At 45.0% G+C, this 26,621-nt stretch overlaps 1 protein-coding gene across 1 annotated transcript in view; it reads right to left on the reverse strand.

The window, feature by feature from the left end:
- Positions 1 to 26,621, reverse strand: part of LOC108798945 (A disintegrin and metalloproteinase with thrombospondin motifs 2-like) — a gene marked incomplete at its 3' end in the record, with an annotated part of 345,605 nt that overhangs the window by 256,801 nt on the left and 62,183 nt on the right. The window contains exons 6-7 of the mRNA XM_018570755.1: positions 24,437 to 24,441; positions 11,920 to 12,070 (exon numbers count right to left, since the gene is read on the reverse strand). Of these exons, the coding sequence (XP_018426257.1) occupies positions 11,920 to 12,070; positions 24,437 to 24,441 (156 nt within the window). The remainder of the gene's footprint in view (positions 1 to 11,919; positions 12,071 to 24,436; positions 24,442 to 26,621) is intronic.

Raw genomic sequence — 26,621 nt, forward strand, 5'->3', positions numbered from 1 at the left:
TTGTTACACAAGCCATTTTGTAATGTAATGTTATTAACAATTAAACAATTACCTTTCCATTTCAATCTACAATTAGGGCTGTACTCAGGCTTCTCTAGCCTAGGAATACTTGGGGACGATGCTCTTTTAGCCACATTTGTGACACAAATACTGATGCAATCTAAAAGATATGTTGTCTGCACACCAATTTGCTTCGGAATGTCATCTTTATTCGTATTCCTTTCGCATGATATGTGAATGAAACCCTGGGTCCTGTGAGGCTCCGAAACGTTGCATTAACATGTCATGCTATAGGAATATGAATAAAGATGACATTCCAAAGCAGAATGGTGTGCGGATAACATATCTTCTAGATTTTATACTGTGGTGCCATCCACCAGTTGTTCCAGCACCTGTTGGATTCCCTTATAATAATAACTTTATAAATATATAAATATTAGGTTTTACCTGCCATGTGATTTCTAATTCTGTTCAGTTAGTGTTGTGATGCAGACAACACAGCCAGAAGGATGATGTATCACATCCTGCAGCTTGCTGGTCACCTCCATGCTAACAATGATGCTGCTTTATGGTCCAACCAGCACAATGGAGGTGAAACTGTAACTAGGAAATGGTGGTGTCACCCTTCCAAAAATCAAAACATTTCTATGTTCCCAGTTGCTGGTGGAGTGCAGTTTCAATCTACCGTATATACTCGAGTATAAGCCGTCCCGAATATAAGCCCAGGTACCTAATTTTACAAAAAAAACTGGGAAAAAGTATTGACCCGAATATAAGCCGAGGGTACATTTGGACAGTGGGTCTGAGTATATCCATTGATATATCATGGTTTTCTTCCCCAGTAGCGACACAATGGTCAACAAACAAAAAAAGCATGGTATAAGTCTGTTGTGTCACTGAATTCATTTTATATATAGGGTCACATGAATGGAAACCAATTTCTCATCTATATGAATTCTAACTTGTGATGAAGGCACATAAAAAGGCATAAAATACCAAATGCAAATAACAGAACTTACATAGCTTAGTGGAGCAGCTAACCGCCACTGTTCATATACTTCATTCAGCAGTTTAATTCAAATAGTATACAGCTTTTCTCTGCTCATTTCGATCTCTGCACATGTGGGACAGCTGCATACCACAGTGCCTCTGCTTCCTGCTTCTGTTTGCAATTATCTCACTGACCAGAGGAAACCTTGCTCTACTTACTTCTGTTGCACCTCTCCACAGGAGAAGCCAGTTGAGCAAAGTTTCCTCTGCATGGGAGATGACAGTCTCAGCCTGGCAGTCACAAGAGGTGAGTTATGGGCTAGGGTCTGAATTGTAGACAAAGCCATAGATTCCCAGGAAAAAGTAGTACCAAGTCGGTCTGCCCCTGGGTTGCAGGTGTTTAGGGTGCTGGGCATCATGTGCAGGAGGAGTCTCCTGGTTTGGGATCCATACAGAGAGAGGATGAACACAGGTGAAACAAAAGGATGCGGTGAAACAAACAACTGTTTTTTCAGAGCACAAAAAGGTGAGAACCTGCAACAAAGTTGGTTAAATCTTTGCAATGTACATAGATCACCCAGAGGAGATTGTACTGTATATTTTCTAAAAATTGACTCAAAATATGACTCAAAAGTGGAGTCACACTTGAGTTAAACTAAACCTTATAGCCTGATCCCTGGCCCCAACACTAAATTATCTTAGCCCCAAACTAATCCCTATAGAAAAATAACCTCTTCTTCCAAATACTTACTTTGTCGTGGGCAAATTATGTCAAGTGCCAAATGATAGCACCACTGAAATTGATAACTATATTTAAGCAAATAACCAGTTCCCTTTTTATGTTGGAAAGCAGGCCTTCACCATGCATAAATTTACTACCCTATCTAAAACTGCCTAAAAATTCAAAAATCTAACCTTGGCAACTGTACTTTCTTAAAGACAGAATTACCTGTAAGTCTTTGATCACACTATGCATTTTGGGATATATGTGACAGAACCTACAGATTCCTGCAGCAGGAATCCCAAATGTCCCTTTTAACTGTGACCACTGTCATCCATTCATGTTAATGAATGGGTGACAGTTGCTGCATCTGTAAGTGGCAGTCTGCATGTAACCGTTTGTGATATGATTAGATGCAGTTTGGAATGCAGTGTTGCTGGATGCTTCTATGCTGGGTCCAGCTGTTCATTAACTTAAATGGGTGACAGCGACCGCAGCTAAAATATATTTTGCTGGAAAAATATTTGGGAGGACTGCTGCAATGCTTCTTATTAGTGATGGGCCAAACACACTCGAGTTCGGTTCGAGTTTGAACTCGAACTTCGAATTCAATGCAAGTCTATAGTACCAGAACTCTGAAAATCAAATGTCCCCATTTTGAAGCCTTATATGCAAGTTACTGGCCATAAAAAGAGTATGGGGATTCGGGTACTGCCCTGGTGGACATGTATCAATGAAAAAAACACTGTGACGAACTCCCTGGCACCCCGACTGAGCACCTCCATCAGTGATATGGCTTCACCCCTTATACGGTCTGTAAAGTGGCACATCTGTACAATGTATAGAACCTGCTGCAGCAAAAGTGACATTTATAAAGAAAAAAATTACATTTCTAAAAGGAAAAAAAAAAGTGTGCAGTTCCCCCTCTCAAACAATACCAGAACCTTTAGGTCTGGTAGGAAAGTTAGGAGGGACCCCACCCCCAAGAATGGGGAAAAAAGACTTGGGGTCGTCCCTAAAACTCCCAACCAGACCCTTGATAAGAGCACAGGCCTTGCAGGGCAGGAAAGGGGGGGCAAGCGAGTGCCCCCTCCTCTGCTATACCAGGCCACATGCCCTCAGCACTGGGAGGGTGCTTTTCCAGGGTCACCCCTGGAAAAGCACCTTATCCCTGTGCCAATGGGGACAAAGGCCTCTTCCCCACAAGCCCTGGGATGTTGGTTGTGGTGGTACCGGCAGGGGGGCTAATTCACATCAGGGTACCCCTTTAATTAAGGGGCACTAAGGGGGGCGTGGCTACGATGTGAAGCTGACCACACTGCCTGGTGGAGCTCCGCTGCTTCCAACTCCATTGTCCTGTCATTTCTCCTGCCTGGCGTGATCCCCGTGCTTGAATAGCCCCCCCATCCTGTGCAGGACTTACCCAGGAGCAGATCTATGTCCGCCAGGTCTCATCGGCGGGCCGCAGCTCTTCGGAGATCTGTTCGAAAGGCGAAGGGCTCAGGTGTGGGATTAGCCGGCGCCATCTTGGCCTTGCCGGCTTCCGTCCCTGTGTCTCCTGTACATCGGCTGGACATGGAGGGAGATGGTGTGGAGTGCTACCTTGCCGCAGACTTCTATGCCCGGGGACCCAACAACACCCATTCCAGCGGTACTAGGGACATCAGCCGTACTGGCGGCGATCGCGGGTTGCCAGGTTACCCTCACCGCTAAAATTGATCACTTGGCGGCGGAGTGCACTCTGATCCGCCATGATCTGGACAAGATCTCTACCCGCATAACGGCTGCAGAAACCAGGGTGTCGGATGTGGAGGACACGGTGCATGGACATACTGCTACACTTACAGAATTACAGCGCACTGTCCATTTCCTGGCTGCCAAAGTTGATGATGCCGAAAACCGCATGAGGAGGAACAACGTACGCATTGTTGGGATGCCGGAGGGTGAGGACCCAGTAAAGTTTGCTGAGACTTTATTTAAGAGGGTCCTGGAGCTGGATGAGCTGCCCCCAACTTTCGTGGTTGAACGTGCTCACCGAGTTCCCACGGGTAGGGCACCGCCGGGGGCCCCCCTGCGTCCCTTTCTGGCTCGCCTCCTGAACTACAGGGACAGAGACAAGATCCTGGCTGCTGCTCGTAGATGCCCTGATGTCAGCTGTGGGAACGCGCAACTTCGATTTGTTCCTGATTTCTCAGCGGAGATACAGAAGAAAAGGAGATCTTTTGTTGAGATCCGGCGCAGGCATTAAATATGGCATGTATTACCCGACCAAGTTGCGGATCCAGCACTCGGACATGGTCCATTTCTTTGACACCCCAGCACAGGCGGGAGATTGGCTGGATACCATACGGTGAACGGGGCCTGTGGTTTCACTGAGAGTTACTCTGGAGTCTCCCTCCTTGGGGTGCCCTGTTTGGTGGCTGTTGCTGCTTCTTCCCATCCTACCTACCTAATGTCTGCTATACTGCGGCTCCTGAGCTGAGGATGGGATCCACAGAATCTTCATCTTTTGATTCATCCGAACACTAAGACACTGACACCTCGGCCCTATGGGACTGGCCTAGTGTTTCATAGGAGGCGGCGGATTCTCCACCAAGATACACAATGAATACTGTTTGCCCTCTTTTTGGTTTCTTTTTTAATTTTGCATTTTGAACTGGGGCACTTCTCACTGGGGGTGCTCTGACAATTGGTAGGGAGTTTTTGGGTACAAGCTTCTAGTTGTTCCGGTTAATTTTCTTACTAGCAAGCAAGGGGTTTAGTTTAAGTGTTATGGGAGGGGGGGGGATGTTAAACGGGGGATGCTATGCCATTTGCATGCTCTAAGCGGCAGGTTGCCACTGCTTGTCCTATGTCTAACTGGCTCACAGTGTTCGTTATTTTATCCTAGGCCACACATGTATCTATGGTCTTTATATGGGGGAACGCCTTAATATTCTCTCATGGAATGTGAGGGGGTCTCAACGATAAATTTAAACGTTCTATGATCCTGAATTATCTGAAACAACAGAGACCACACATTATCCTTTTACAGGAAACCCATTTAACGGGTAGCAAAATTTTGTCGTTGAGACGCCCTTGGCTCCAGAAAACTTGCCATGCTACGTATTCAGTGTATGCCAGAGGAGTGTCTATTTTGATCAGCAGATCCCTCCCATGTTCCATTATCCACACCATAATGGATCCTGGGGGTCGATTCCTTATTTTGGTCATGAATGTCCATGCGCTACAGTTTGCTATTGTAAATGTATATGTACCACCCCCTTTCAGTGTGCAGATATTGTATACGGTCTTCCATAAACTCGCTGCCTATCTCCCCATACCATTCCTTATAGCGGGAGACTTCAATAACATTTTGGACCCCTCCCTAGACTCCTCTAATGTAGCCAGGCCTGCTGGGCTGGATCTTGTATCCTGGGCGGACACGGCTGGGTTGGAGGAAGTCTGGAGGTGGAAAAACCCGGGACACCGTGCATACTCCCATCTCTCACACACTCATGGCTTCTCGGCTCGAATAGATATGGCCGTTGGCAGCAGGGACCGACTCAACCTGGTGGTCGGGGCATCCTACTTGCCTGGTGGTCTGTCAGACCATGTCCCGCTCACTGTTTCCCTGTTGCTACCGGGCCCTAGGAGTTCTGGGTGTTGGAGATTGTCACCGAGTTGGCTGAGCGTGGAAATGGTATCCAGCAGAGTGATCCCTGCTATGGAGAGATACTGGGAAGCAAATGAGGGTACTGCTTATACCAATATTGTGTGGGATGCATTTAAGGCAAATGTACGTGGGGAATTTCTATCTGCTATCAAAGCTTCTCGTGTAGAATTCAATGCGGTTCTAGATGAACTTCAGGAGGACGGAATCAGCATCTGCTGCGGCCTTTGCAACTTCCCCTGGGGAGGCATCTCTGGAGGAGCTCCGGGTGGCACGACGGGCTCTGAATCTCCATCATGTTGAGATGACTAGATGCTCCTTAAGGGAACTACGTGAGTTGCTGTTTGAACGGGGGGAAAAAAATGGAAAGTTTCTGGCCTTGCTGGTTGCGGACCAGAGAAATCTTACCACTGTTCCATGCATTTTGACTGACGGGGGATAGAGTCACCGAACCGCAGGCCATCCTACAGGAATTCTACTCTTACTAGAGTAGAACTATAGAGGGGTATAACCTGTTTAGGAGGGACAGAGGTGGGAGAAGAGGGGGGGTGTTTGCATTTACGTAAAAAATAATCTAAATGTGCATATAAGGGACGATATCACGTCAAATAATGGGGAAGACGTGGAAATTCTATGGCTGGAGCTAGATATGACGGACGCTAGTTGTAAACTTCATTTGGATGCGGATGTCTTGGTTCCCGACATACTGGCTGCCATCTCCTCGTTTCCGAATGACAATGGTATGCCCGCAGAGTGGTATAAATTACATGCTGAGGGGCTGGCACCCAGGCTTCGGGATCTGTACGCGTCTGCTTTAATATCAGGTGAACGTCCCGATTCCTTCCGTGATGCCCATATTGTTCTCCTCCCCAAGCCCGACAAGGACCCCCTTCTATGTTCCTCCTACCGACCCATAGCCCTTCTTAATATGGATCTAAAAATCCTTACTAAGGTTCTGGCCACCCGCTTGTCTAAGGTGATTGGCTCCCTAGTGGATATGGATCAGACGGGATTCATGCCAGGCAAGTCCACGGACACCAATCTGCACCGTGTGTTTACCCACCTACACCTATCGCAGGATGTGGGGGGCACTGGGGCGTTGGTGTCCCTGGACATTGCCAAGGCATTCGATTCGGTAGATTGGGGGTTCATGACCTGCACTGTAGTGGTGCTGCACTGTATGAACTTTGGCCCACAATTCCAGAAATGCATTGCTATACTATACAACAGACCCAGGGCGGCTCTAAAGATTGGTCATGCACTTTCCGCACCTTTTGAGGTGGAGCAGGGCACGCATCAGGGCTGCCCCCTGTCACCGGGCCTATTTGCCCTAGTGATGGAGACCCTGGCGGTGGCCCTTCGCTCATCTCCAGACATTTTGGGTATCCGGGTGGGGGGGATTGAGGAACGCCTGGCTTTGTATGCTGACGACCTCATCCTGTTCCTCTCTGATGCTGGACCCTCCCTACGCGTGGTGTTAGAAGTGCTTGAGGGTTTTGCTGTGTTCTCGGGATTGCGGGTGAACTGGTCAAAGTCCCATATGCTGCCGTTAAGTCCCCTGACACGCTCACAGGCAGACCCAGCCCACCCTCTCCAGTGGGTTGATAGGCTTACTTACCTGGGGGTCACCATTACTGCCAATGTAGGGGACTATTATACAATGAATGTGCTTCCCTTACTCCTTACCACTAAGCGCAGGTTGGAGGCGTGGATGCATCTGCCATTGACTCTAATTGGACGCACTAATCTTATCAAAATGAAGGTACTCCCTGTCCTGCTCTACGTAACTCTCCTATGCATATACCGTATGCCTTTTTAAAAAAGATTCATCAGCTGTTCTCCTCCTTTGTATGGAATAACAAGACTCCGCGGGTTAAGCTCAGTCTCCTCCAGTAGCCCTGGACACAGGGGGGCTTGGCCTTGCCCAACCTTAAAAAATACTATTTAGCTGAGTAGCTGGTGGTGGTACATTGTTGGCTAACTGCGGAAGATAGTGATGCGGCGGTGGTGACGGAGGCAGCATTGGTCCGATCATATGCAGCCTTGACCGGGCTGGTTTATAGGGGGGTGGGTGCGCCATACCCTATGACCGTTTCCATGACGGCAACTCTTAAGGCTTGGGATGAGGTGTGCAAAATCCTATATCCTGAGAATACTCATATCGCCACATGCCCCTCTGTGGAATAACCCGAAACTGTGGCACTTTATGGATATCTCTGACTTCCATATTTGGCCGGAGAGGGGAATTTAGACCGTGGGGGATCTAACTTTGACCGGTTCACTGGCCTCCTTCGCAGAACTACAGGGGAAATGTAACCTTCCGAACAACTACTTGTTTAGATACTTTCAGATATGGCATGCTTACCAGACACAAATGGGGGGATCTCACTGAGCCCTTACAGTTTCGCCTTTGGAATCCCTCCTTCGGCGGGAGGGTCTAAAAAAGCCCTTATCTCTGGTGTACCAGGCCCTGTCAGCTACAGCGGGTGTCCATAAACTTCCTTGCAGACTGAAGTGGGTAGTGGATGTACCAAACCTTTTGGATGATGCCTTGGAGGAGGTGTGGGATTACCCCTTCTCCCACTTGGTATCGGTTCGAGACCGTCTCATACAATTTAAAATCCTGCATTGAGTATATTACACGCCTGCACGACTGTCAAAAATATACAGGGATACTTCCTTCTCCTGCTGGCGCTGCTTGGCACAGCCAGCAGACTTCAGGCACATTTTCTGGGGATCGTAGGGTACTGGAAATCAGTCTCGGACTTCATATCACAGGTGATAGCACTCCCCATCCTGTTCACCATCTCTATGTGTCTGCTGTGACTCACTGAACAGGCTGCTCCTACCATTGCCCTACGTACACTGATTGGGGTGCTGTTGTTTTATGCAAGAAAATTGATAGTGCTGCACTGGAAATGAAAAAATCCCCCCTCTCTGGCGGAGTGGAGGGGCATTGTGGACGCCCCTATACACCTATATAAAGCAGCTTATATCAGTAGGGGATGTCCGAAGAAGTTTGATAGGGTTTGGGGCCACTGGACGACCTTAACTTGAGGACGATCACACATTGAATGGTAAATGCTTTGGGCTGTCCCTGGGTGTGTGAGGGTTGACTTCTGATCTCAAACATCTCTGGGCCAATGCTAACCCCCATGGCATTTGGGCTATTCTATGCTGGTGCGCTGCCATCTCCTGGTGTTGCTGACCTCTTTCCATCTGTGTGCAGCACAGTGCCTCTTCCATGTGGGGGCGTTAGGAGATGACAGTGTACTCTGACACTAGGACACTGAGCCGTATTGAGCCAAGCTGAGTTGCGGCCTTAATAATGTTGTATTAAGTATGTGCCCCCACTTCGGTGGGTGATGTTTGTAACTTTATATGCATATTGTAAAAAATAATTAAGGGGGACTCAGGTGCGACCCCCCTTGTGAATAAGTGTCCATTCACTAAAATGTTAAAATAAATTTAACTAAAAAGTCCAGACTTTTATTAAAAAATCATTTATTTGAAATAAAAACACAACAAAGACTTTTGACAAGTCCTTTATTGTTAAACTCCCCGCCCAAAAAAAATGGATCCACCGACGTAATCCTAGGGTCAATCACGACATCCAGCGCTGTCCACGATGACGACGGCAATGACTCGACGAAATAAAAAATAAAACAGGAAAAAATAACTAGAAATAATATCATTTTTTAAAGAAAACCCAACGCCTGCCGACCCCTTCCGCTCGCAACAAACTCCCGCCGCATTCTGACAGATGCTGGCAAAATATAAACAATTGGGCAGAGCTAGCGGTGACAGCTGAGCCATGATTGGGCAAAGTCATCATTACTTTGCCCAATCATGGTTCTTCAGTGCACTCGACCATGATTGAGCAAAGTCTTGCACCTGACCTGTGGTCAGGTGCAAGACTTTACCCAATCAGGGCTTCACAAGGCACTGTGCGGTGCACAGTGCCTTGTGGGGAGCTCAGCATGCAAACAGCCCGCCGAATGCCCTGATAGTTTGTGTGTTCGCTGAACACATGAACTAGCGATGTTTGAGTTCAACACGAAGTACCGATGTTCGAGTCGAACTCTTGTTGAACTCGAACATCAAACCCATCACTACCGTATTTGCCGGCGTATAAGATGGGTTTTTAGTAGGGATGTCACGATGCCACTTTTTCAGGCCCAAGTACAAGTACATCCCCTCATGTACTTGCCGATACCAATTACCGATACTTTTTCTTAAAAGGGACAGGTGACTTTAAATGATCCATAGTACAACTACATGTTATGTACTATGGATCATGGTTTAACCTATTCATGTTAGCAGTGGAGAATTGTAACTATTTCTGGAGTGTAGTGGAGGTTTGTGCTGTGTATATATATACTACATATACAGTACACACGTCGAGTACACTATAGCAATAGATTTACAGCCAGCCCCGTCCCAGCTTCCTTTACTCACAGTTTCACTCCGATAAGACCCAAAAACACTGCCCGAAAATCGGGGGTTGTCTTATACGCCGGGTATACTGTATACCGCGCTGAGCCAATCACGACAGGCTTTGTATTCATTAATACAAAGCCTGTATTAATGAATACAAAGCCTGTATTAATGAATGCAAAGCCTGCCGTGATTGGCTCAGCACTGAGCTAATCACGGCTACCACTTATGGTACTGAAAATTAACCCCGAGCCACACTCGGGAATACCACCATGGAGGTTAGTTTGTGCATATAAAACCTATATTTTAACACAAAGAGTAGGGGGTCGACTTATACGCTGGCAAATACGGTACTTCTTATTACACGGAGACTGATCATGGGATTGTAATAAGCTGACCTGCCTACTTTCAAGAATGATATGTCTTAGTATCTGCAAAACAGACACAGGTAAAATATGTAATTGGGTTTCCAAAAATTTGCTTTGCAAATTGCTTAACAGAGGATTTTTTCTGAACAATATTAGAGTCTGATTTTAATGATGCAAAACAAGCACATCCAAACAATAGGCATTTTTTTATTGGTTTGATGTTCTGATAAAACTAAATCTGCTGTTATGAATGAAGTATAGCAAGTATAATAATGGTATACTTTTTCATGTTGTTCAGTATTATATAGTAATATACTGTAGATATAATAGATACTAAAGTGAAAAAGAGATCCAGGAGTATAGACACACTATCACATAATAGGAATCTAAAAAGTTTGCCAATATAAATAAATACCACAGTGGACCCACAATGTAGATCATCAAAATGTGAGAATTGACATTTAAATGTCAATATCCAAAACCCCCCATCAAAAAGACTACCTTAGGTTATACAAACTGCAAAAAAACATGTTTGAGACAGGCTCCCATCAAGTATATTTAAGGAATATAGTGCAGCCGAGGAGGAAAGGGTGCTTATTAGTTGTATGCACTCTGTCAATTGCACACAGAAATCCGAAGGAGCAAATGGTCTTGTACATTCCTCACTGAATGCTGGAAATGTGTCCATATTCAAACAAAGAGATAGTCATTAAAATATTCTGATTTGGGGTAAATGTGAAAAGGGTCGATCTCACACATGTTCATTGTCCAAGACGGTAAGTATGTAGTGTGCATCCAATGCACATGTAGAGTTGTTTTATACACCAGCTGTGCAGAACGGCAAGGTCCACAGTGTAGCAAATAAGGTAGGTATGAAAAATGCCACTAGGTCAGAGCACAAACTAGGTCTAAATGCCAAATGCTTGACAAAGGCTTGGTCCTAGCATCACTAGTGGGCTTATGCACTGATGCTATGACAACTTGATCATGTGATCAGTTGTCATGAACAATGTGTCGCAGAACTAGACCAATGGGTGGGACAAGGGAGAGTGTATGTTAGCAACTAGTACACACAACAAACATTCAAAAAACATTCAAAGGACAGTGCCTTAACACGTTAGAATGCTAAGTATGCTTACACAATCTTATAAATACAATAATAATATTAATAAAACTGGCACCATGGGCAGGAAAGAAAAGATAATAAAAATTGTATAGTGTATCATGACACTGTCATAAATGACTGCCATATAACATAAATTAAAAAGATCTTATCAAAGCTATATGACATAATATAGCTAATAATTAACCCCCAAATTCCAAATACCTAAACAAAACCTCTTGTAATGCTGGAAAAGAAGGAAGAGAGTTAAACAAAAATACTTTTGGCAAAAAAAAACTATGTCATTATTAAGATCAGGAAATGTGTTTTCTCTAAGGTTTTTGATCTGTTACATTTTTTTTAACCATAATTGCCTCTGTCAATATTCTTATAAGCCCTATTAAGATCAGAAAATGTTAGTTTTGCTTTGTGATAAGAGATCTTAAAAGAATTACTGCACTTTGTTGTATTTTACACAGCTAGTAGTAGTTGGCCACATTCAACTGGACTTGTTCTGTAATGTTAAAGACATGTCATAGTTTATCCAAGCCACTTCATCAGTTCTAATAAAATGTCAGAAACAAACCCTCATTTAAAAAAAATGTGATTAAATGACAGTGATAATCCATAATCAAAATAGCACACTGACCTTGCATTCCAGAAGGTCCAAAATCCTCTCTTGTAAGAAATATTGCATGATCGTGATATTCAGCATGGTCAGAATCAGGTTTCTGTTGCTGATATGCCCATCCACACACATTTCCCAAGCTTTTTGAAGGGTCTCCAATTTCAATTAAAGACTATGGAAGGAAAAATAAACTTCTTGAATGAAAACAGAATAGTTATGTGGTTTATCACCTAATTTACCTTGCCTTAAAGCTAATCTCCTGGAAGATATACTGTAAAACAACACCAATCTGTTATGTAGCCATTAAAGCACAACTGAAGCCAAAACTTTTTTTAGTTTTGGATAGAGTATGGGAGAGCCCTCAGTCTTTCCATTATATATGCCATTGTTATTTTCCAGAAATGGGATTTGCGAGCTTGGGTGGAATCAGACAATAAAATGAATGAAAATAAGTCTGGTTGTCTCCAGCGAACATTTAATAAACAATCGTGCACTACCACAACACTTGGCACTAGACATGTGTGCTGGCAAAAAAATTTGTTTTGGTTTGTTTCTTTTTTGATTTTTCATTATTTCGTTCTTCGGGATTCCGATCCAAAAGTCAATTTGTTCTAATACACAGATATGTCCAAACCTTCGTTAATTTTGGATGTGTTAAAACGATATTTATGAACGAAAATTAGTTGCAGAAAAGTGACAAAAAAAAATAAAAAAATACCCAATGCCCACCGACCGATCCCGACAAACTCTTGCCGCAAAATTACAGCTCTGACCCCTTTGGTTGACATTCTATGGCAGCTCTCTGCCCCTTTGTTGACATTCAGGAGCATAGCTGTCATTTTGCAGCAAGAGTTAGTAGGGATCGGTCGTGTTGACGGGCGTTGGGTATTTTTTTCTTTGGTGAGTCGGCGGCCATTGTCCATTGTGATTGACATGGATCTACACTGCTGGACGACATTTTTTTAAATACAGGACTTTTTCATGGTGTTGTGTGTTTTACAAATATTATGATATTTGGTCAAAGAGTAGGGGTAACAACTACCCCTTACTCATTCACAAGGGGGGGGGGGTCGGCATCTGGGTGCCCCATTTCACAAATTCCTACAAGCTCCCCTGCCCGCACACTCCTCCACCACCGGGCCACGGTTGTGGGGAATTGGCCCTTGTCCTCATTGACATATGGACAAGGTGCTTTTCCAGGAGTCCCCCCCCTGGCAAAGCACCCTCCCCATGTTGAGGGCATGTGGCCTGCTATGCATTTGAATGTCTAAATTTGCCGATATTGCTCGAAATTTGAATTCGGAATATAACGAATTGCACATGTCTACAATGCACAGTTTTTTGTGTTACACTGATTCGTGCTATGTGGTGCCATTCATTCTGAATGGCACCTTAACAATGGATGTGCATTGCTGTGAAACACATTGCAAAGTACTAAAGTTTTTACACTCGATTTTACTCATTTTAATAAATAATTTAAAACACACAGAAAAAAAGTCCCAAAAAATAAAGTAAATAAAGTCCATAAAAGGGACAGGTCAAACAGCTGTCCAGTATTCAATAATACCACTTCTTGTTTTCAACAAACCACATGCCAGTGTGATGCTTCAGTCAAAATTAAAATGCTGACATATTTTTTGCCCATTAATGTAAGAAAACCCTTTCCCCACAGACTACTGCACTCGAGAGAATATATATATATATATATTTGTATATGAAAAAGGTAAATAGCCCCAAGGATGCATTTTCAAAAAAGTCACTCTTTCTTCCAAATATAACAGGAGGGCTCAGTTAAAGAATGGAAAATGTATGTCAATGCACTTTGTAACGTGTTGTTTTTGTTTTATCCAGCTGTATTTACTCAGTGCAACTTATAACAACCAAGTGTAAGATATAACACCAACATGTCAGAATTAAAAAAAAAAATCAGAAACGGAATCCCCGTTGGAAAAAGGATCACTCCCTCCTAAAGATGACTTGTAAACTCAATCAGGTGTAGCTAATCCCCTTCTCAATGGCACAAAAAGTAATTTGACTTGCAACTGTGATCGGCTGTTCTCATTTTGATTAGCTCAGTTTGAAAAGAGCTTTCCTGGAGCATTTTAGTCCCTTGTAGTGCAACTGAAGCAAACAATCAACTATGGGTGGCAAGGGACTGTCAAATGATCTCCGGGATAAAGTTGTGGACAGGCACAAGTCAGGAGATGGATACAAAAAAAATTCAACAGCTTCATCAATGCCTAGAAGCACAGTGAAGTCTATTAAGAAGTGGAAAGTATTTGGTACAACACAGACCCTCCCTGGATCAGGACGTCTCTCCAAACTGGATGAAAGAGCCAGGAGGAAACTGGTCAGAGAGGCTACCAAGAGGCCTAGAGCAACTGTGAAGAAGTTGCAAGAATTTATGAAAAAGAGTGGTCATTGTGTGCATGCGACAACCATATCAGAAATTGTCCACAAATGTGTCTTGTATGGGAGGGTTGCAAGAAAAAAGCCACTCCTCAAGAAGGGACACATGCAGTCACGACTGAGCTTTGCCAAAATGCACCTTGAAGGTTCTAAGGCTACATGGAAAAAGGTGTTATGGTCAGATGAGAATAAAATTGAATTGTTTGGCCTCAACACCAAATGATATGTCTGGCAGAAATCCAATAAAGCTCACCATCCAAATAACACCATTCCTACAGTAGAGCATGGAGGTGGTAATATCCTGTTATGGGGGTGTTTCTCTGCAGCAGGGACTGGAGCACTTGTTAGGATAGAAGGAAAAATGGTTGGGGCAAAATATCGCCAAATTCTTGAGGAAAATCTGCTGTCCGAAAGTTGTCAGTGGGAAGAAGGTTTACCTCCCAACATGACAATGACACAAAGCACACAGCAAATATGACCACACAGTGGTTGAATGAGAAAAAGGTGAATGTCCTTGCATGGCATAGTCAGAGCCCAGACTTAAACAGCATTGAAAATCTGTGGAATGACTTGAAGACTGCAGTCCACAAACGTTCACCATCAAATTTAAGTGAACGTGGGCAGTTCTGCAAAAAAGAGAGGGCAAATATTGCAAAAGTCTAGATGTGCAAAGTTATTAGAGACATACTACCCATCTACCCTATGTCTTCTCCCCCCCCCCCCCCCCTTTTTTTTTTCTTTTTTATGACACACAGCTTGTTTCCTAGAATTTATTGTTCAGTATCATTCTGTGTACTCCTCCTTTTCTAGGGGAGTTAGTATTTTAAACTCCACTCAAGTAGTTTTTCTGCAGACATTGTCAAATAGACCCAAGTGGTAAAAGTGTGATTTTCATTGAGCCAAGGTCCAGATTGCAGTCCAGAGAGAAAAGTCACCCAGTTCATTTCTAGACCATGGTCCGCTATTTAGGCTGCATTAAAGGAGAACTATGGGGTCAGTGTTTTTCCCCATAGTTTTCCTTAGGGTAACGGGAGGACACAAACTAGCGTCCTCCCGTTACCCTAAGCTCAGTATACCGCGAGCTACAGCTCGCGGTATACTGAGACGCCGCACCTGGAGCGGATCCCGACGTAGATGACGGGATCCGCCCAGCTGCGTGAGTGACAGCTGGCTCTGCCTATCTAGAGGCAGAGCCAGCTGTACCCGCCCCCTCCCCCGTCCGTTCCGCCAGTCAGCGCTGGCAGATCGGAGCGGGGAGAGGGGAATCCAGCCCCTCCCCCTGTCACGGCAGAGAGCCGTGACAGGATCGAGAGGTGAGGGAACCCGGTATGTGTTCCCTCACCTCCCGATCTACTGAGCCGACCTGTGACAGTCTCATTGTCACAGGTCGGCTTAGAACTATGAGGTGAGTGGAAATCACTCATCTCATAGTTCTCCTTTAACACCAGCAGCTGCACTACAATGCATAGCTGCTTGTGTGCTTTCCCAGACACAGTGCCCCCTTACATTGTTTTTCCCCATCAGAGTACCCCTTCATACTGTTTGTCCCTATTAGAGTGTCTACTTACATTAGTTGCCCCTATTAGAGTGTCCCCTTACATTGTTTGTCCCCATCAGAGTGCCCTCTTTTATATTACTTGTCCCCATCATTGTGTCTCATTACATTGTCCCCATCAGAGTGCCCCTTTACATTGTTTGTCCCTGTCAGAGTGCTCCCTTACATTGCTTATCCCCACCAGAGTACCCCCTTACATTGTTTCCATCAGAGTGCTCCCTTACATTGATTGTCCCCATCAGAGTGTCCCCTTGCATTGCCCCAGAGTGTCCCCATCAGAGTGCCCCCTTACACTAGCTATCCCCATCAGAGTGCCCCTTTACACGAGCAGTCTCCATCAGAGTTCCCCCTTACACTGGCTGTCCCCATCAGAGTGGTACCTTAGCTGGGAGAAGAAGTCAGGAGACACAGCCAGGATTTGGAGCTGGGAAGCAGAGCCAGGGGGGTGGAGCTGGGAGGATCCGGAGTCAAAGAAGGGACATTCTGGAGAAATTGTCGTATTTCGGAGAGGGCAGAAAAAATGCTTTGTATGCAGATGATGCGCTTCTTTTCCTGGGTGATACAATGTACTCCATTCATTCACTCATGTTCATTAAAATACATTTTGGTAATTTATCTGGTTTTGCTACTAATTCGCACAAGTCAGTATTACTTCTTTTAGACCGGCTGAATCTGATCAATATGGTCTTTATATATTTTGCATAATATGTTTTGCATAACTCTCCTATTGGGGGGGCTCATAAATGGTATTACCTTATTGATGCCCAATTTTGGTATTTCTTTTTTTTTTAAGCATGTAATTTTTATTAAAGTATTCAAAGAGTATAAACATTGTCTTGAGACAAAAACTCAAATGCAGATATACAAAACTCAACAAGTTTCAATCGCTAAACATAATGGTAGACAAACAACTACTCCGAATGAGGGCATTGTTTGTGAACAGACTGCAACATGGAATATGTGGTCAAAAACAAGGGAAAATGACTGGAAGAAGGTCGGAAGGGTAAAAAACCTGAATGGAGGGAAGTGGAGGGTCACTGAATGGATAAGATGGATGGAAGAATGATCAGATATAATGTGTTAGGGTGGGACAAGGATATTTGCATAAAGGGCATAATACGCTCTGAGTAAAAATTTAAATTGCATCTCCCTCCAGACTTTGCAAGTAATTGCTTTGTGGACATTATTCCATTCCCGGAGAGCGCTATCATAGGTATCTTGCAGGGAAAAACCTGCCAATAAAGCCCACGGTTTAACCCAGCGTGGAAAGGAGAGGTGAACAGTAAAGGAGTGGTCACAGGGGATTAGGTATATGTGTGAGAGGGACAATTTAGAAGCTGGAGACTGCAATAGGCGTTGAAGGGTGGCGTTTGATTGTCCCTGAGAAGAGGAAGGAGGCACATAAGCTTTCAGAAATCGGGAGAGCTGGTGGTACTGTAGAAAGGGATTAGGGTGGAGATGATACAGTTTTTAAAGTTCATCCAGTGTCATTCATGATCCATGGGCATTAATTAGATGTTGAATTAAGTGAATACCTTTATTGTGCCACAACTTAAAAACTTTTGACTCAGCACCTTGAGGGAATATCGGGGAGGAGGTAAGCGGCATCCACGGGGAGACCGTTCCTTGCAGCTGTAGAACTTTTCTCACTTCCCTCCAAGTGAGCACCGTATCTCTGAAGATAATATTATTTTTTATGTGGGAGTGGAGAAGATGGAGGGGGGGTGTGGAGAATACCAGAGAGGGACCATGGGGAGAGTAGGTGAGCTTCCAAAGAAGTATCAGAAAAAAAAGAAGGACGTGTCGTGCAACCAGTCTAGGATATGACGAAATAGACTGGCTAGGTTGTAGAGTCTAATATGGAGAAAATTAGTACCAAGAAGAGATTTAGGTTGGTGGAGTTTTCTGAGGGAGATTCTAGGTTTCTTCCCCTTCCAAAGAAATCTAGTAAATGATCTGTTCAATAGTTGTACATCTTTATATTTAAGAAGAAGGGGTATGGTCTGCAGGGGGTATAGAAGTCGGGCAAAACTAACCATTCGTATTAAATGGCATCTGCCTAAAAGGGAAAGAGGGAGATTTTGCCAAGATAACAATTCGTCAGTTATCTTCTTAATAATAGGGGAGTAATTAAGATCATATAGCTCCGTAGCAGAGCGGGGGATTTGGATCCCTAAATAAGTGAGAAACCAGTGTTTCACTTGAAGGTTCAGTTTGGGAGTCCAGGGCATTGCGGTAGTAGTTGCTGCTTTAGAAAGAAACAACAGTTCACTTTTCTCAAAATTAATTTTAAGGCCGAAAAGCAGACGTAGAGATCAATGTGTCGAATCAATTTCGGTACCTGGGTCTCCGGGACCGAGAGGCTTAGTAGAATATCATCAGTGAATAATACTGATTTGATGTCCATGGATCCCAGCTGGAGACCTGTAAATAAATGTGATGAGGAGAGTGAACAGGACAGGGGTTCGATGTCAATGTTAAATAATAGGGGGGAAAGAGGGCACCACTGGTGCGTGCCTTTTGTGTAGAGGAAAGGCAGTAGAGAGATGCGTAGATGTATAGATTTGTGCTGTCGGGCGGGAATAGATAGAGGAAACAAAATGTAAAAAATGTTCCAGTGATCCCCATTTTAGTAAGAACACTAGTTAACCAGTTCACACTGTCAAAGGCTTTCTCCGCATCCAGGGCAAATAAGGCCATTGGGCACGGAGAAGCGAGGAAGGTAGACAAATGAACAGATTTAAAGGGCAAGCAAGATCTTTCATACATTTAGCATAGCGGAGCGTTCCGAAACGAAACCTGTGTCAGCCATTTGGAGTACGTGAGGGGCAGGGAGAGTTCCCCGGACTAAATTTGCCAAGAGCCTGCCGGACTTGTTTCCAAATTTGAATATTCCACATCCTTCACGGATCTAATTTCTTGGTCATATTTTTGGAGCCAACTGTCACACTGTTGCTAGGACTGTAACCAGTGAAGTCTATTCTCGGAAGTTAGAGTTTGTTTGTAAAAGATATAGGCATCTCTGGCCAGCGTACAAGCCTCAGTATATTTTCGCCCAGTCTGTTTTTTGCGAGTTTCACTGTTTCCCAGAACAGAACTGGATCGCCAAGGTGAGTGGAATTGTGAACCATGTAGTCCAGCCACCAAGTTTTAAGATCCATCTGGAAGGAGTCACCTGAGATAAGGTAGCCCGGGAATCTCCATGTAACGGGCATGGTGGTTAAGTCTAGGTTGTGAAGAGACAGAGAAACTGGGGCATGATCCGAGATAAGCATATTTTCAATCTCGACTGAATGGACTTTGGTCACCAAATTAGGAGAAGTAAGAAAGAGAATAATACATGACATGACATTGTGGGGATGAGAGAAAAATGTAAAGTCCCTTTCCAGGGGGTGAAGGAATCTTCATATGTCCGTCAATCCACTAGCTTGAATCATTGAGGTAAGGTTCCTGTCTTGAGGGTTAGAAATGAGTCCAGATGATTTGTGGCCATCTGAGCGGTCTTCCTTGGGGGACGGCACAGCATTGAAATCCCCACCCACTATTATACGCGTGGAAGGGGTTGCAAGGAGATGAGGAGAGCAAGTGGTCAAGAAATGGCCGGTTGTCTGTATTGGGACCGTAAACATTCCAAACGTCCAGGTTGTTGGTACCTTCTTGTATCGTTAGATGAGACCATCTACCAGCCGTATGGTCATTCTGATGGTGAAGCGAGGAGTGAGGCCGTGATTTTTTAATCAAGGTGAGGACTCCAGCAGAGCATCCATTAGCCGGGCTCCAACCACTGTACCCACCCAAAAGCGTTTCATACGGAAGAAGTCCTCAGAGTGGAGATGGGTTTCCTAGGAGGATGGTGATGTCAGTTTTAAGTTTCTGGAGACAGCGAAGGATTTGAGTCCTCTTCTGCAGGGTTTTAAGACCTTTGACATCACAGCAGTCACGCTACCCCAAATGGTAGAAGTCCTGAGGCCTAAAAGGTCATGCTGAAATTGAATTATTTGAACATCAAACATCAGCAACAACAAAGAAAAAAAAATTGGTAAGCATAGGTGACTCCTTTTTTCCCAGTGGGAATCGCAGGAATCACGGACCACGTGCCGCCAAGGCAATGGAGCGGTCCATGGCATGCTCCTATAGAGAGAATGTTATCAATTCAATTTGCATGCTCCATCCCTGAGCAAAATGGTAATGAATGGAACTAAGTATAATCGACTAATAAGTAGATAATATGATTGAGAGGCAATCCGCTTCTCAGGCAACCAGGGTGAAGGGTCTCCATGAAGGAGAAGTAGGTGACCCCAAGGAGTGGGGTTTCACGGATCAGGCCTTCTTCTTCCGGGGAGGACTTTTTGATGGTGAAACATAGCTTGTGTCCAACAGGGTTAGTACATGCCGTTTAGCTGCGTCAACAGTTGTGAATGATTCAGTAAGACCATCTTGTGTAGTAATTCTGAGAGACAGAGGATCGGCCAGAGTGAACTTGATCCTTTTATCGACCAAGAAGTGGCATACCTCAGAGAATGCCTTTCTGTGCTTGGCAAGCCTCACGGAGTAGTCAGCAAACAGCAGTAGGGAGAAGCATCTGGCAACCAGGTGATGCTGGGCTCGGTAGGCTTGGATAATCTGTCGTCTGTCAGAGAAATCCAAGTATCAAACAACAACAACAACAGGCCTGGGCTTCTGGCTATCTCTGGGAGGGCCTATCTTGTGTGCACGTTCCACTTTACATGAGGCAGAGAGGCCCAGGGCCTGAGGTATAACAGAAGCACAAAAGTGAATAAGCTCCCTTGGGGTGACCGATTCAGGTAGCCCCAAATGCAAAGATTATTCCTCTGTGATCTATTTTCTAGACCATCGACTTTTTGCAAGAGTTGCTGCAAAGTTTTAGCGATCTGATCGCCTGCTTTGGTTGAGAAAATGCAGGCGATCTTCAGCATCACCCAGCCTGTTGTCAGCAGCATAGATGCGGTCAGAGTGAGATTCCAATGCTGCATTAATGGGGCCCAGCTGCTGTTTGAGGGCATCTGAAATAACTGTGATGATGTCTGATTTCAGGTAGGCAGCCACCAAGGAGGTGATAGCCTGATGATACACCGGGGAATGAGATAGTGCAGAGGGTGACTCACCAGTCCCGTCTGAGGGCGCTGCGATTTGCCATGTTGGGAGCGGCACGTTCGTCCTCAGATGCAGGAAAGAGAGAACGCCTCGGCTGCTGTGGGCGAGAGTCGGAGTAGCACAGTCGGTCTGAGGGAGCCGGTGAGGAGCGGGGGTAACGGTTATCATTATGTCGGCGGGACAAAGAAGCGCCGTACACCTCTATCCCATTAGGCGCCGGAACCGGAAGTCCATTTTGGGATTTCATTTGGAAGCAAGGACAACACAGGAGCAAATTGCCTGTACTACAGCTGCCTAAGGATATTGGGGGCTTGGCAGTACCACATGGCAAGTTCTGCTTTTCAGCTGCCCAATTACAACGTTTTGTGGGATGGAGTGTAGAGGATTACACTGACTGATTAGGGGAATTTCAGCAGTACTTCCAATATGCACAATTTAGAATATTTGAAAACAGCAAATTCTTCTAAAACCACATCTCCCCCAACAGTAAGTCTTTTGGTCAAAGTATGATCTGCCGTGAAATCAACTCTGCATATGTTGGATTCAATTTATATACCTCTATTTGGAATAGTACCTATTACGGTTCAACTATTAAAATGTTAGGGCTGTGAGATTTGGAAAAGCCAGTTGATCAGCTGTACTCTTCTAATTTTGGTCTCCCAGTACTTACAGTTTAAACATACGCTGACTAGTGATGGGCCGAACACTCCAACACGGTCGAAAAGTTTGAATTCGAACTCGATACAAGTCAATGGGGGTAGAACGTTCGGAAACAATTGTTCCCTTTAAGAGGGCGTATATGCAAGTTATTGGCCATAAAAGGATGGGGGTCCCCATAAACTGCTTGTGAAGTGGCGGATCTGTACAATGCATAGAACCTGCTGCTGCAAAAAGTGACATTTAAAAAGAAAAAAAATGACATTTCAATTGCCGGTAATTGGTTTTCCTTTCATCTTTTAAACAACTGCTTGGGGAGGCCACATTTTAGGACACTCGGAACAAGGTTAGAGATTTTTGGGGTCAATTCTGGTGCCTCTTTTGCAGGCATTGGATGAAAGTAACAACAGGTGCTTTAAAATTGGGCCTTTATTGTCGGCAAGGGAGCCCATGCAGCATAAGTTGGAGGAGGCATGAGATTCCGAGTCTTCAGGGTCAATGAGGATGACAGTGTAGCCCTGTTGTGGTGTCAGCTCCTTTAAGAGCAAAGATATTACAGCTGCAGGTGGAGCCAGAGAGCACATATTGTGGGGATTGTAGTACAGAGCAGATATGGATATTTGCTGAAAGGACTTTGAGAACTGCATCTCCCAGGATGCTGTGGGGAGGAAACAGGAGGCTTATGGGTTGCAACTACGGAGCGCGATCAGTGTAAGACCGGGATCTGAAGTGGTCAGATCGATGTTACACAGTGTGTTTTAAGACTGCTTGTAACAGAGCTATGTGGTCGCCTCTGACACACAGGCTCTGTACCGCAGTGCTGTAGAGACTGATATTCCTTGATGAGCTGAAGAGACGGTGACCAAGCTCCTGGATTGAGGCCTAGTGACGCGGCAGCGGTGGTGATATTGCGGCCTGGTCGCCGATCCAGCCACCGGAGTAATCTAGCCTGCCTAGCTGAGTGAGTGGAGCCGAGCGGAGCAGACGGAGATCATTGCCTGGTACCTTAGACGAGCTGAGACGTCCTGCAGGAGGCCCTAGATGACTGCGCCCATTTCACAGATGTCGGTCTGAGGAAAGAGGGATGTTCCCCTCCTGCAGACAACCATACTCCTTTTTCCAAAGTGACACTGGAAGTGGTGAGAGGCTTTTGGCCAATGCAACAAATGTACTTTTCCACATCTGCTATACAGCATGGGCCCCAACGTTGGCTAGCCTAGGACAGTACTACTGGCCAGTAGTTTAGAGTGGGGTAGATACTTTTAAGTAGAGATATTAGTGTTGATTGTATCTAATCAAAGTGTGTTATCTGAGACATTCTGACATTGCAGGCTTTCGTACATGCAATAGATTGCCTTATCCTGTTATTGGTTGTATTATATGTGATTTGGGGAGCAGTTAAGTGCCTTGTTCTATTCCACAGTCATTAAATCTGTTACAAAACTTCACAAGGTGTGCTGTGGATCCATTGCCTGAGGTCTATCACAGAGGTGAGACAGAAGTGCCCGATCATCCAGCGGCTCCTTCGGGGGTGAGCGCTACAACACTATCGTGCACTACCTACTCCCAGCCCGTACTACTTCTTGGGTTTCTGATGACAGAAAACCCTCCCTTGAAGAATGCCTTATGCCATCCTCACCTTCAATGCCCCCATGGCTGACATATTTCTCCTCCTCCTCCTCCTCTTGTGTGATCTGCAGACCCGCAGGAATGTTTTCTGTGTAAAGGGGGCCTTGAGAGCTAAGGAAGTCCTCCTCTTCCTCCCGCTGCTCTGCCTCTAGTGCCACGTCAATAATTCCACGCAGAGTGTGCTCCAGCAGGAACACCAGAGGGATTGTGTCACTCATGCATGCACTGTCCCTGCTCACCATCCTCGTCGCCTCCTCAAATGGTGACAGTACAGTGCATGCATCCTTTATCAGCAGCCACTGACGTGGGGGGAAAAAGCCAAGGTCCACTGAGCCAGTCCTTGTGCCATACTCACACAGGTACTCATTGATGGCCCTCTGCTGCTTGTGCAGATGCTGCAGCATTGCCAAAGTCGAGTTCCACCTGGTGGGCATGTCACAAATCAGATGGTTTGTGGGAAGGTGGAATTGCCTTTGAATTTCAGCTAGACGAATACTTGCCGGGTATGACCGCCTGAAATGGCTGCAGACTTTTCTGGTCTGCCTGAGAAGCTCTGCCAGCCCTGGATACCTGGTTAGGAAATGCTGTACCACCAAACTGAGGATGGTACATCAGCGTCAACTTTCCCAGGCGTAGGGCGGAGAGAAGGTTTCTGCCATTGTCACATACAACCATTCTCGGCTCAAGCTGGCGTGGTGTTAACCACCTCTGGGCCTGCCCCTGCAGAGCTGACAGAATCTATGCCTCGTTGTGGCTCCTGTCCCCTAGACAAACCAGCTCAAGCACTGCATGGAATCTTTTTGCCTGAGCTGTTGCGTAGCCCCATGAACGCTTACAGTGAACTGCTGGTTCGCTGGACAAATCTGCAGAGGAGGTCATCGTTGAGGAGGGGGTGGAGCAGACAGACCTCAGATCAGCAGCTTTTTGGAGGCGTGGTGGTTGAACAAAGGAAATATAACGTCCCAGTTCATGCTTGCTGGACCACGTGTCGCGGTAATGTGGACCTTGCTGCTGACTGCCTTGTCCAAAGAGGCCAAAACATTGCCTTCCACATGCTGGTACAGTGCTGGAATGGCCTTACGTGAAAATAATTGGCGTTTTGGAACCTGCTACTGTGGTACGGCACATTTTGCAAACTCACGGAAGGGGGCAGAGTCAACCAGCTGGAAAGGCAGAAGCTGGAAAGCTAGCAATTTGGCCATGCTGGCATTTAGACGCTGAGCATTTGGATGGCTGGGACAGTATTTTTTGTCCGCTGCAGCAGCTGGGGCAGCGAAATTTGATTTCTAACATCTGCAGCTGGTGGGATGCTGGCAGATTCGATGGAAGGACCTGGCACACCCATTGCTATAACATCATCCCTCTCTGAAAAAGTGAAAGCACGAAACGCGTCAAGGAGGATCTGTCTTCACCGCTCACAGCTAAGACTCTGCCACTGATTTTATGCTCGAACAACTCGTCTGTCTTGTAAGTGCATCTATGTATTTTAAAGAAATAAATCTTTTTTGAATTACTGCACTTAGACGATTCCGCCGCTTTTTCTTCGTCTTTTTTCCCCCTGGGAGATCTTAATAGGTTTCCGTCCCCAGCGAGAGGTGAAGGAGCCTGCCAGAGGGAGGAAAAAAGCAGACCAGATCTTTTGAGAAAGGAGGACGGATCACAAGAAACCATAGGACTTTCCTGATTCTATGAATTAACCCTGGTTTGAGACGTTTTGAACTGACCACTCTGAACTGACTGCTCACCTAAGATCGATGCCGGTATTTTAGTTAAATTAACCCCGCATTTAATCTTTGTCTTTGAGAGGAATCAGAGTGCACGGAGTAGCACTGTATATGTGATCATTTTTCATACTGTTTAATTTTTATTATTTAAGTGTTCGTACTATATTTAAAATTCGTCACGATTTAGAGATTGGGATTTTAGAATTTGTTTTTGTTTTTCTTATACACGACCAATCTGTGACACCGAGTCATTTATATTTGGATTGGTGTCTTTGAATAGATTGTCACATCACTAAGAGGTTTGTTTGGACAAACCATGTACACTTAGTACACAGAAACACCTAATCAATACACCGGCTGGTGATTGAAAACCCTTTTCCCACACCTGATTGTTGTATTGCACAATTATTACCGAGGTAGTGACTACCGAGATTTATAATAATTTTTTCACAGTAGAATCTGAACTTAGTAACTTCTTCACGTCCTATAGAGTACACATTTTTTTTATTTATATTTGTCGAGACCGAGCGCAACTCACTTGCGATATAATAACATCATCCCTGTCAGTGGATGTTGTTGACATGGCATGACGTATAGTTGGGGTAGAGATCACAGATGAGGAGCGAGAAGTGTTGTCCTTTCTATGGTGCTGTTGCCAACGGGATGCGTGGCAGGTGGTCATATGTCTCTTCAAGCACGTGGTACCCAAGAGGCTGATGTTTTTGCCATGCTTGATCCTCTTGAGACACAGGTTGCAAATAGCAGTGCTGCAGTCTGCTGCACATGTGGTGAAAAACTCCCAGACAGCAGAGTTCCTGGAAGTGTGCTGCGAGACAACAGTGCAATAGACTGCAATAATCAACTGTTAGACTAAACTGTTCTGATCTCAGATGTAGAACGCTGTACACAATTCAGATGTAGAACGCTGTACACAATTCAGATGTAGAACGCTGTACAGAACTCTGCTATAGAACTCTGCTATAGAACTCTGCTATAGAACTCTGCTATATATAGATCACTGACAGAACACTCTCTGTTTAACTCCAGCAACACACTACATAAGGCTGCGGTGTCAGCAGCCTTATATAGAGTGCTGCTGGGACTTAGCTATGAACCATGGTTGGGCAAAGTCATCATGACTTTGCCCAATCATGGCTCTAAATGAGTACTGATTGGGCAAAGTCTTGCATCTGACCTGTGGTCAGGTGCAAGACTTTAACCAATTACAGCTTCAGAGGGCGCATTGCCTTGTGGAATGTTGCGCGGTCGAACAGACCTGCAAACATCTCACAAAGTTCAGCGAATGCTCAAACAGGCAATGTTCGAGTTGAACTTACTTTCGACTCGAACAGGCAGCGCATCCTTAGCGCTGACGACACTAAATTATATTCACTTAGCTTGGATAGGGCCACGGTCCTAATGATGTTTGGCCACAAAACTTAGTGGGCTTCTATCTCATGCTTATTTTTATTTGCGGTCTATGTCTTATGCCAAAACCCACGTTACCCAGTAGAGGCAAGTGAGATAAAGATTTAGAGCTCCCTTATAGAGAAACAGTGGGATTCAGTTTCTCTCTCCTTCCCAGAGTCTCTCTGTCCCAATCACAAAAACTCACCCAAATGTTTATTCTACAT

This window comes from Nanorana parkeri, unplaced genomic scaffold (assembly GCF_000935625.1).
Source record: "Nanorana parkeri isolate BGI_ZX_2015 unplaced genomic scaffold, ASM93562v1 scaffold1591, whole genome shotgun sequence".
NCBI lineage: Eukaryota > Metazoa > Chordata > Amphibia > Anura > Dicroglossidae > Nanorana > Nanorana parkeri.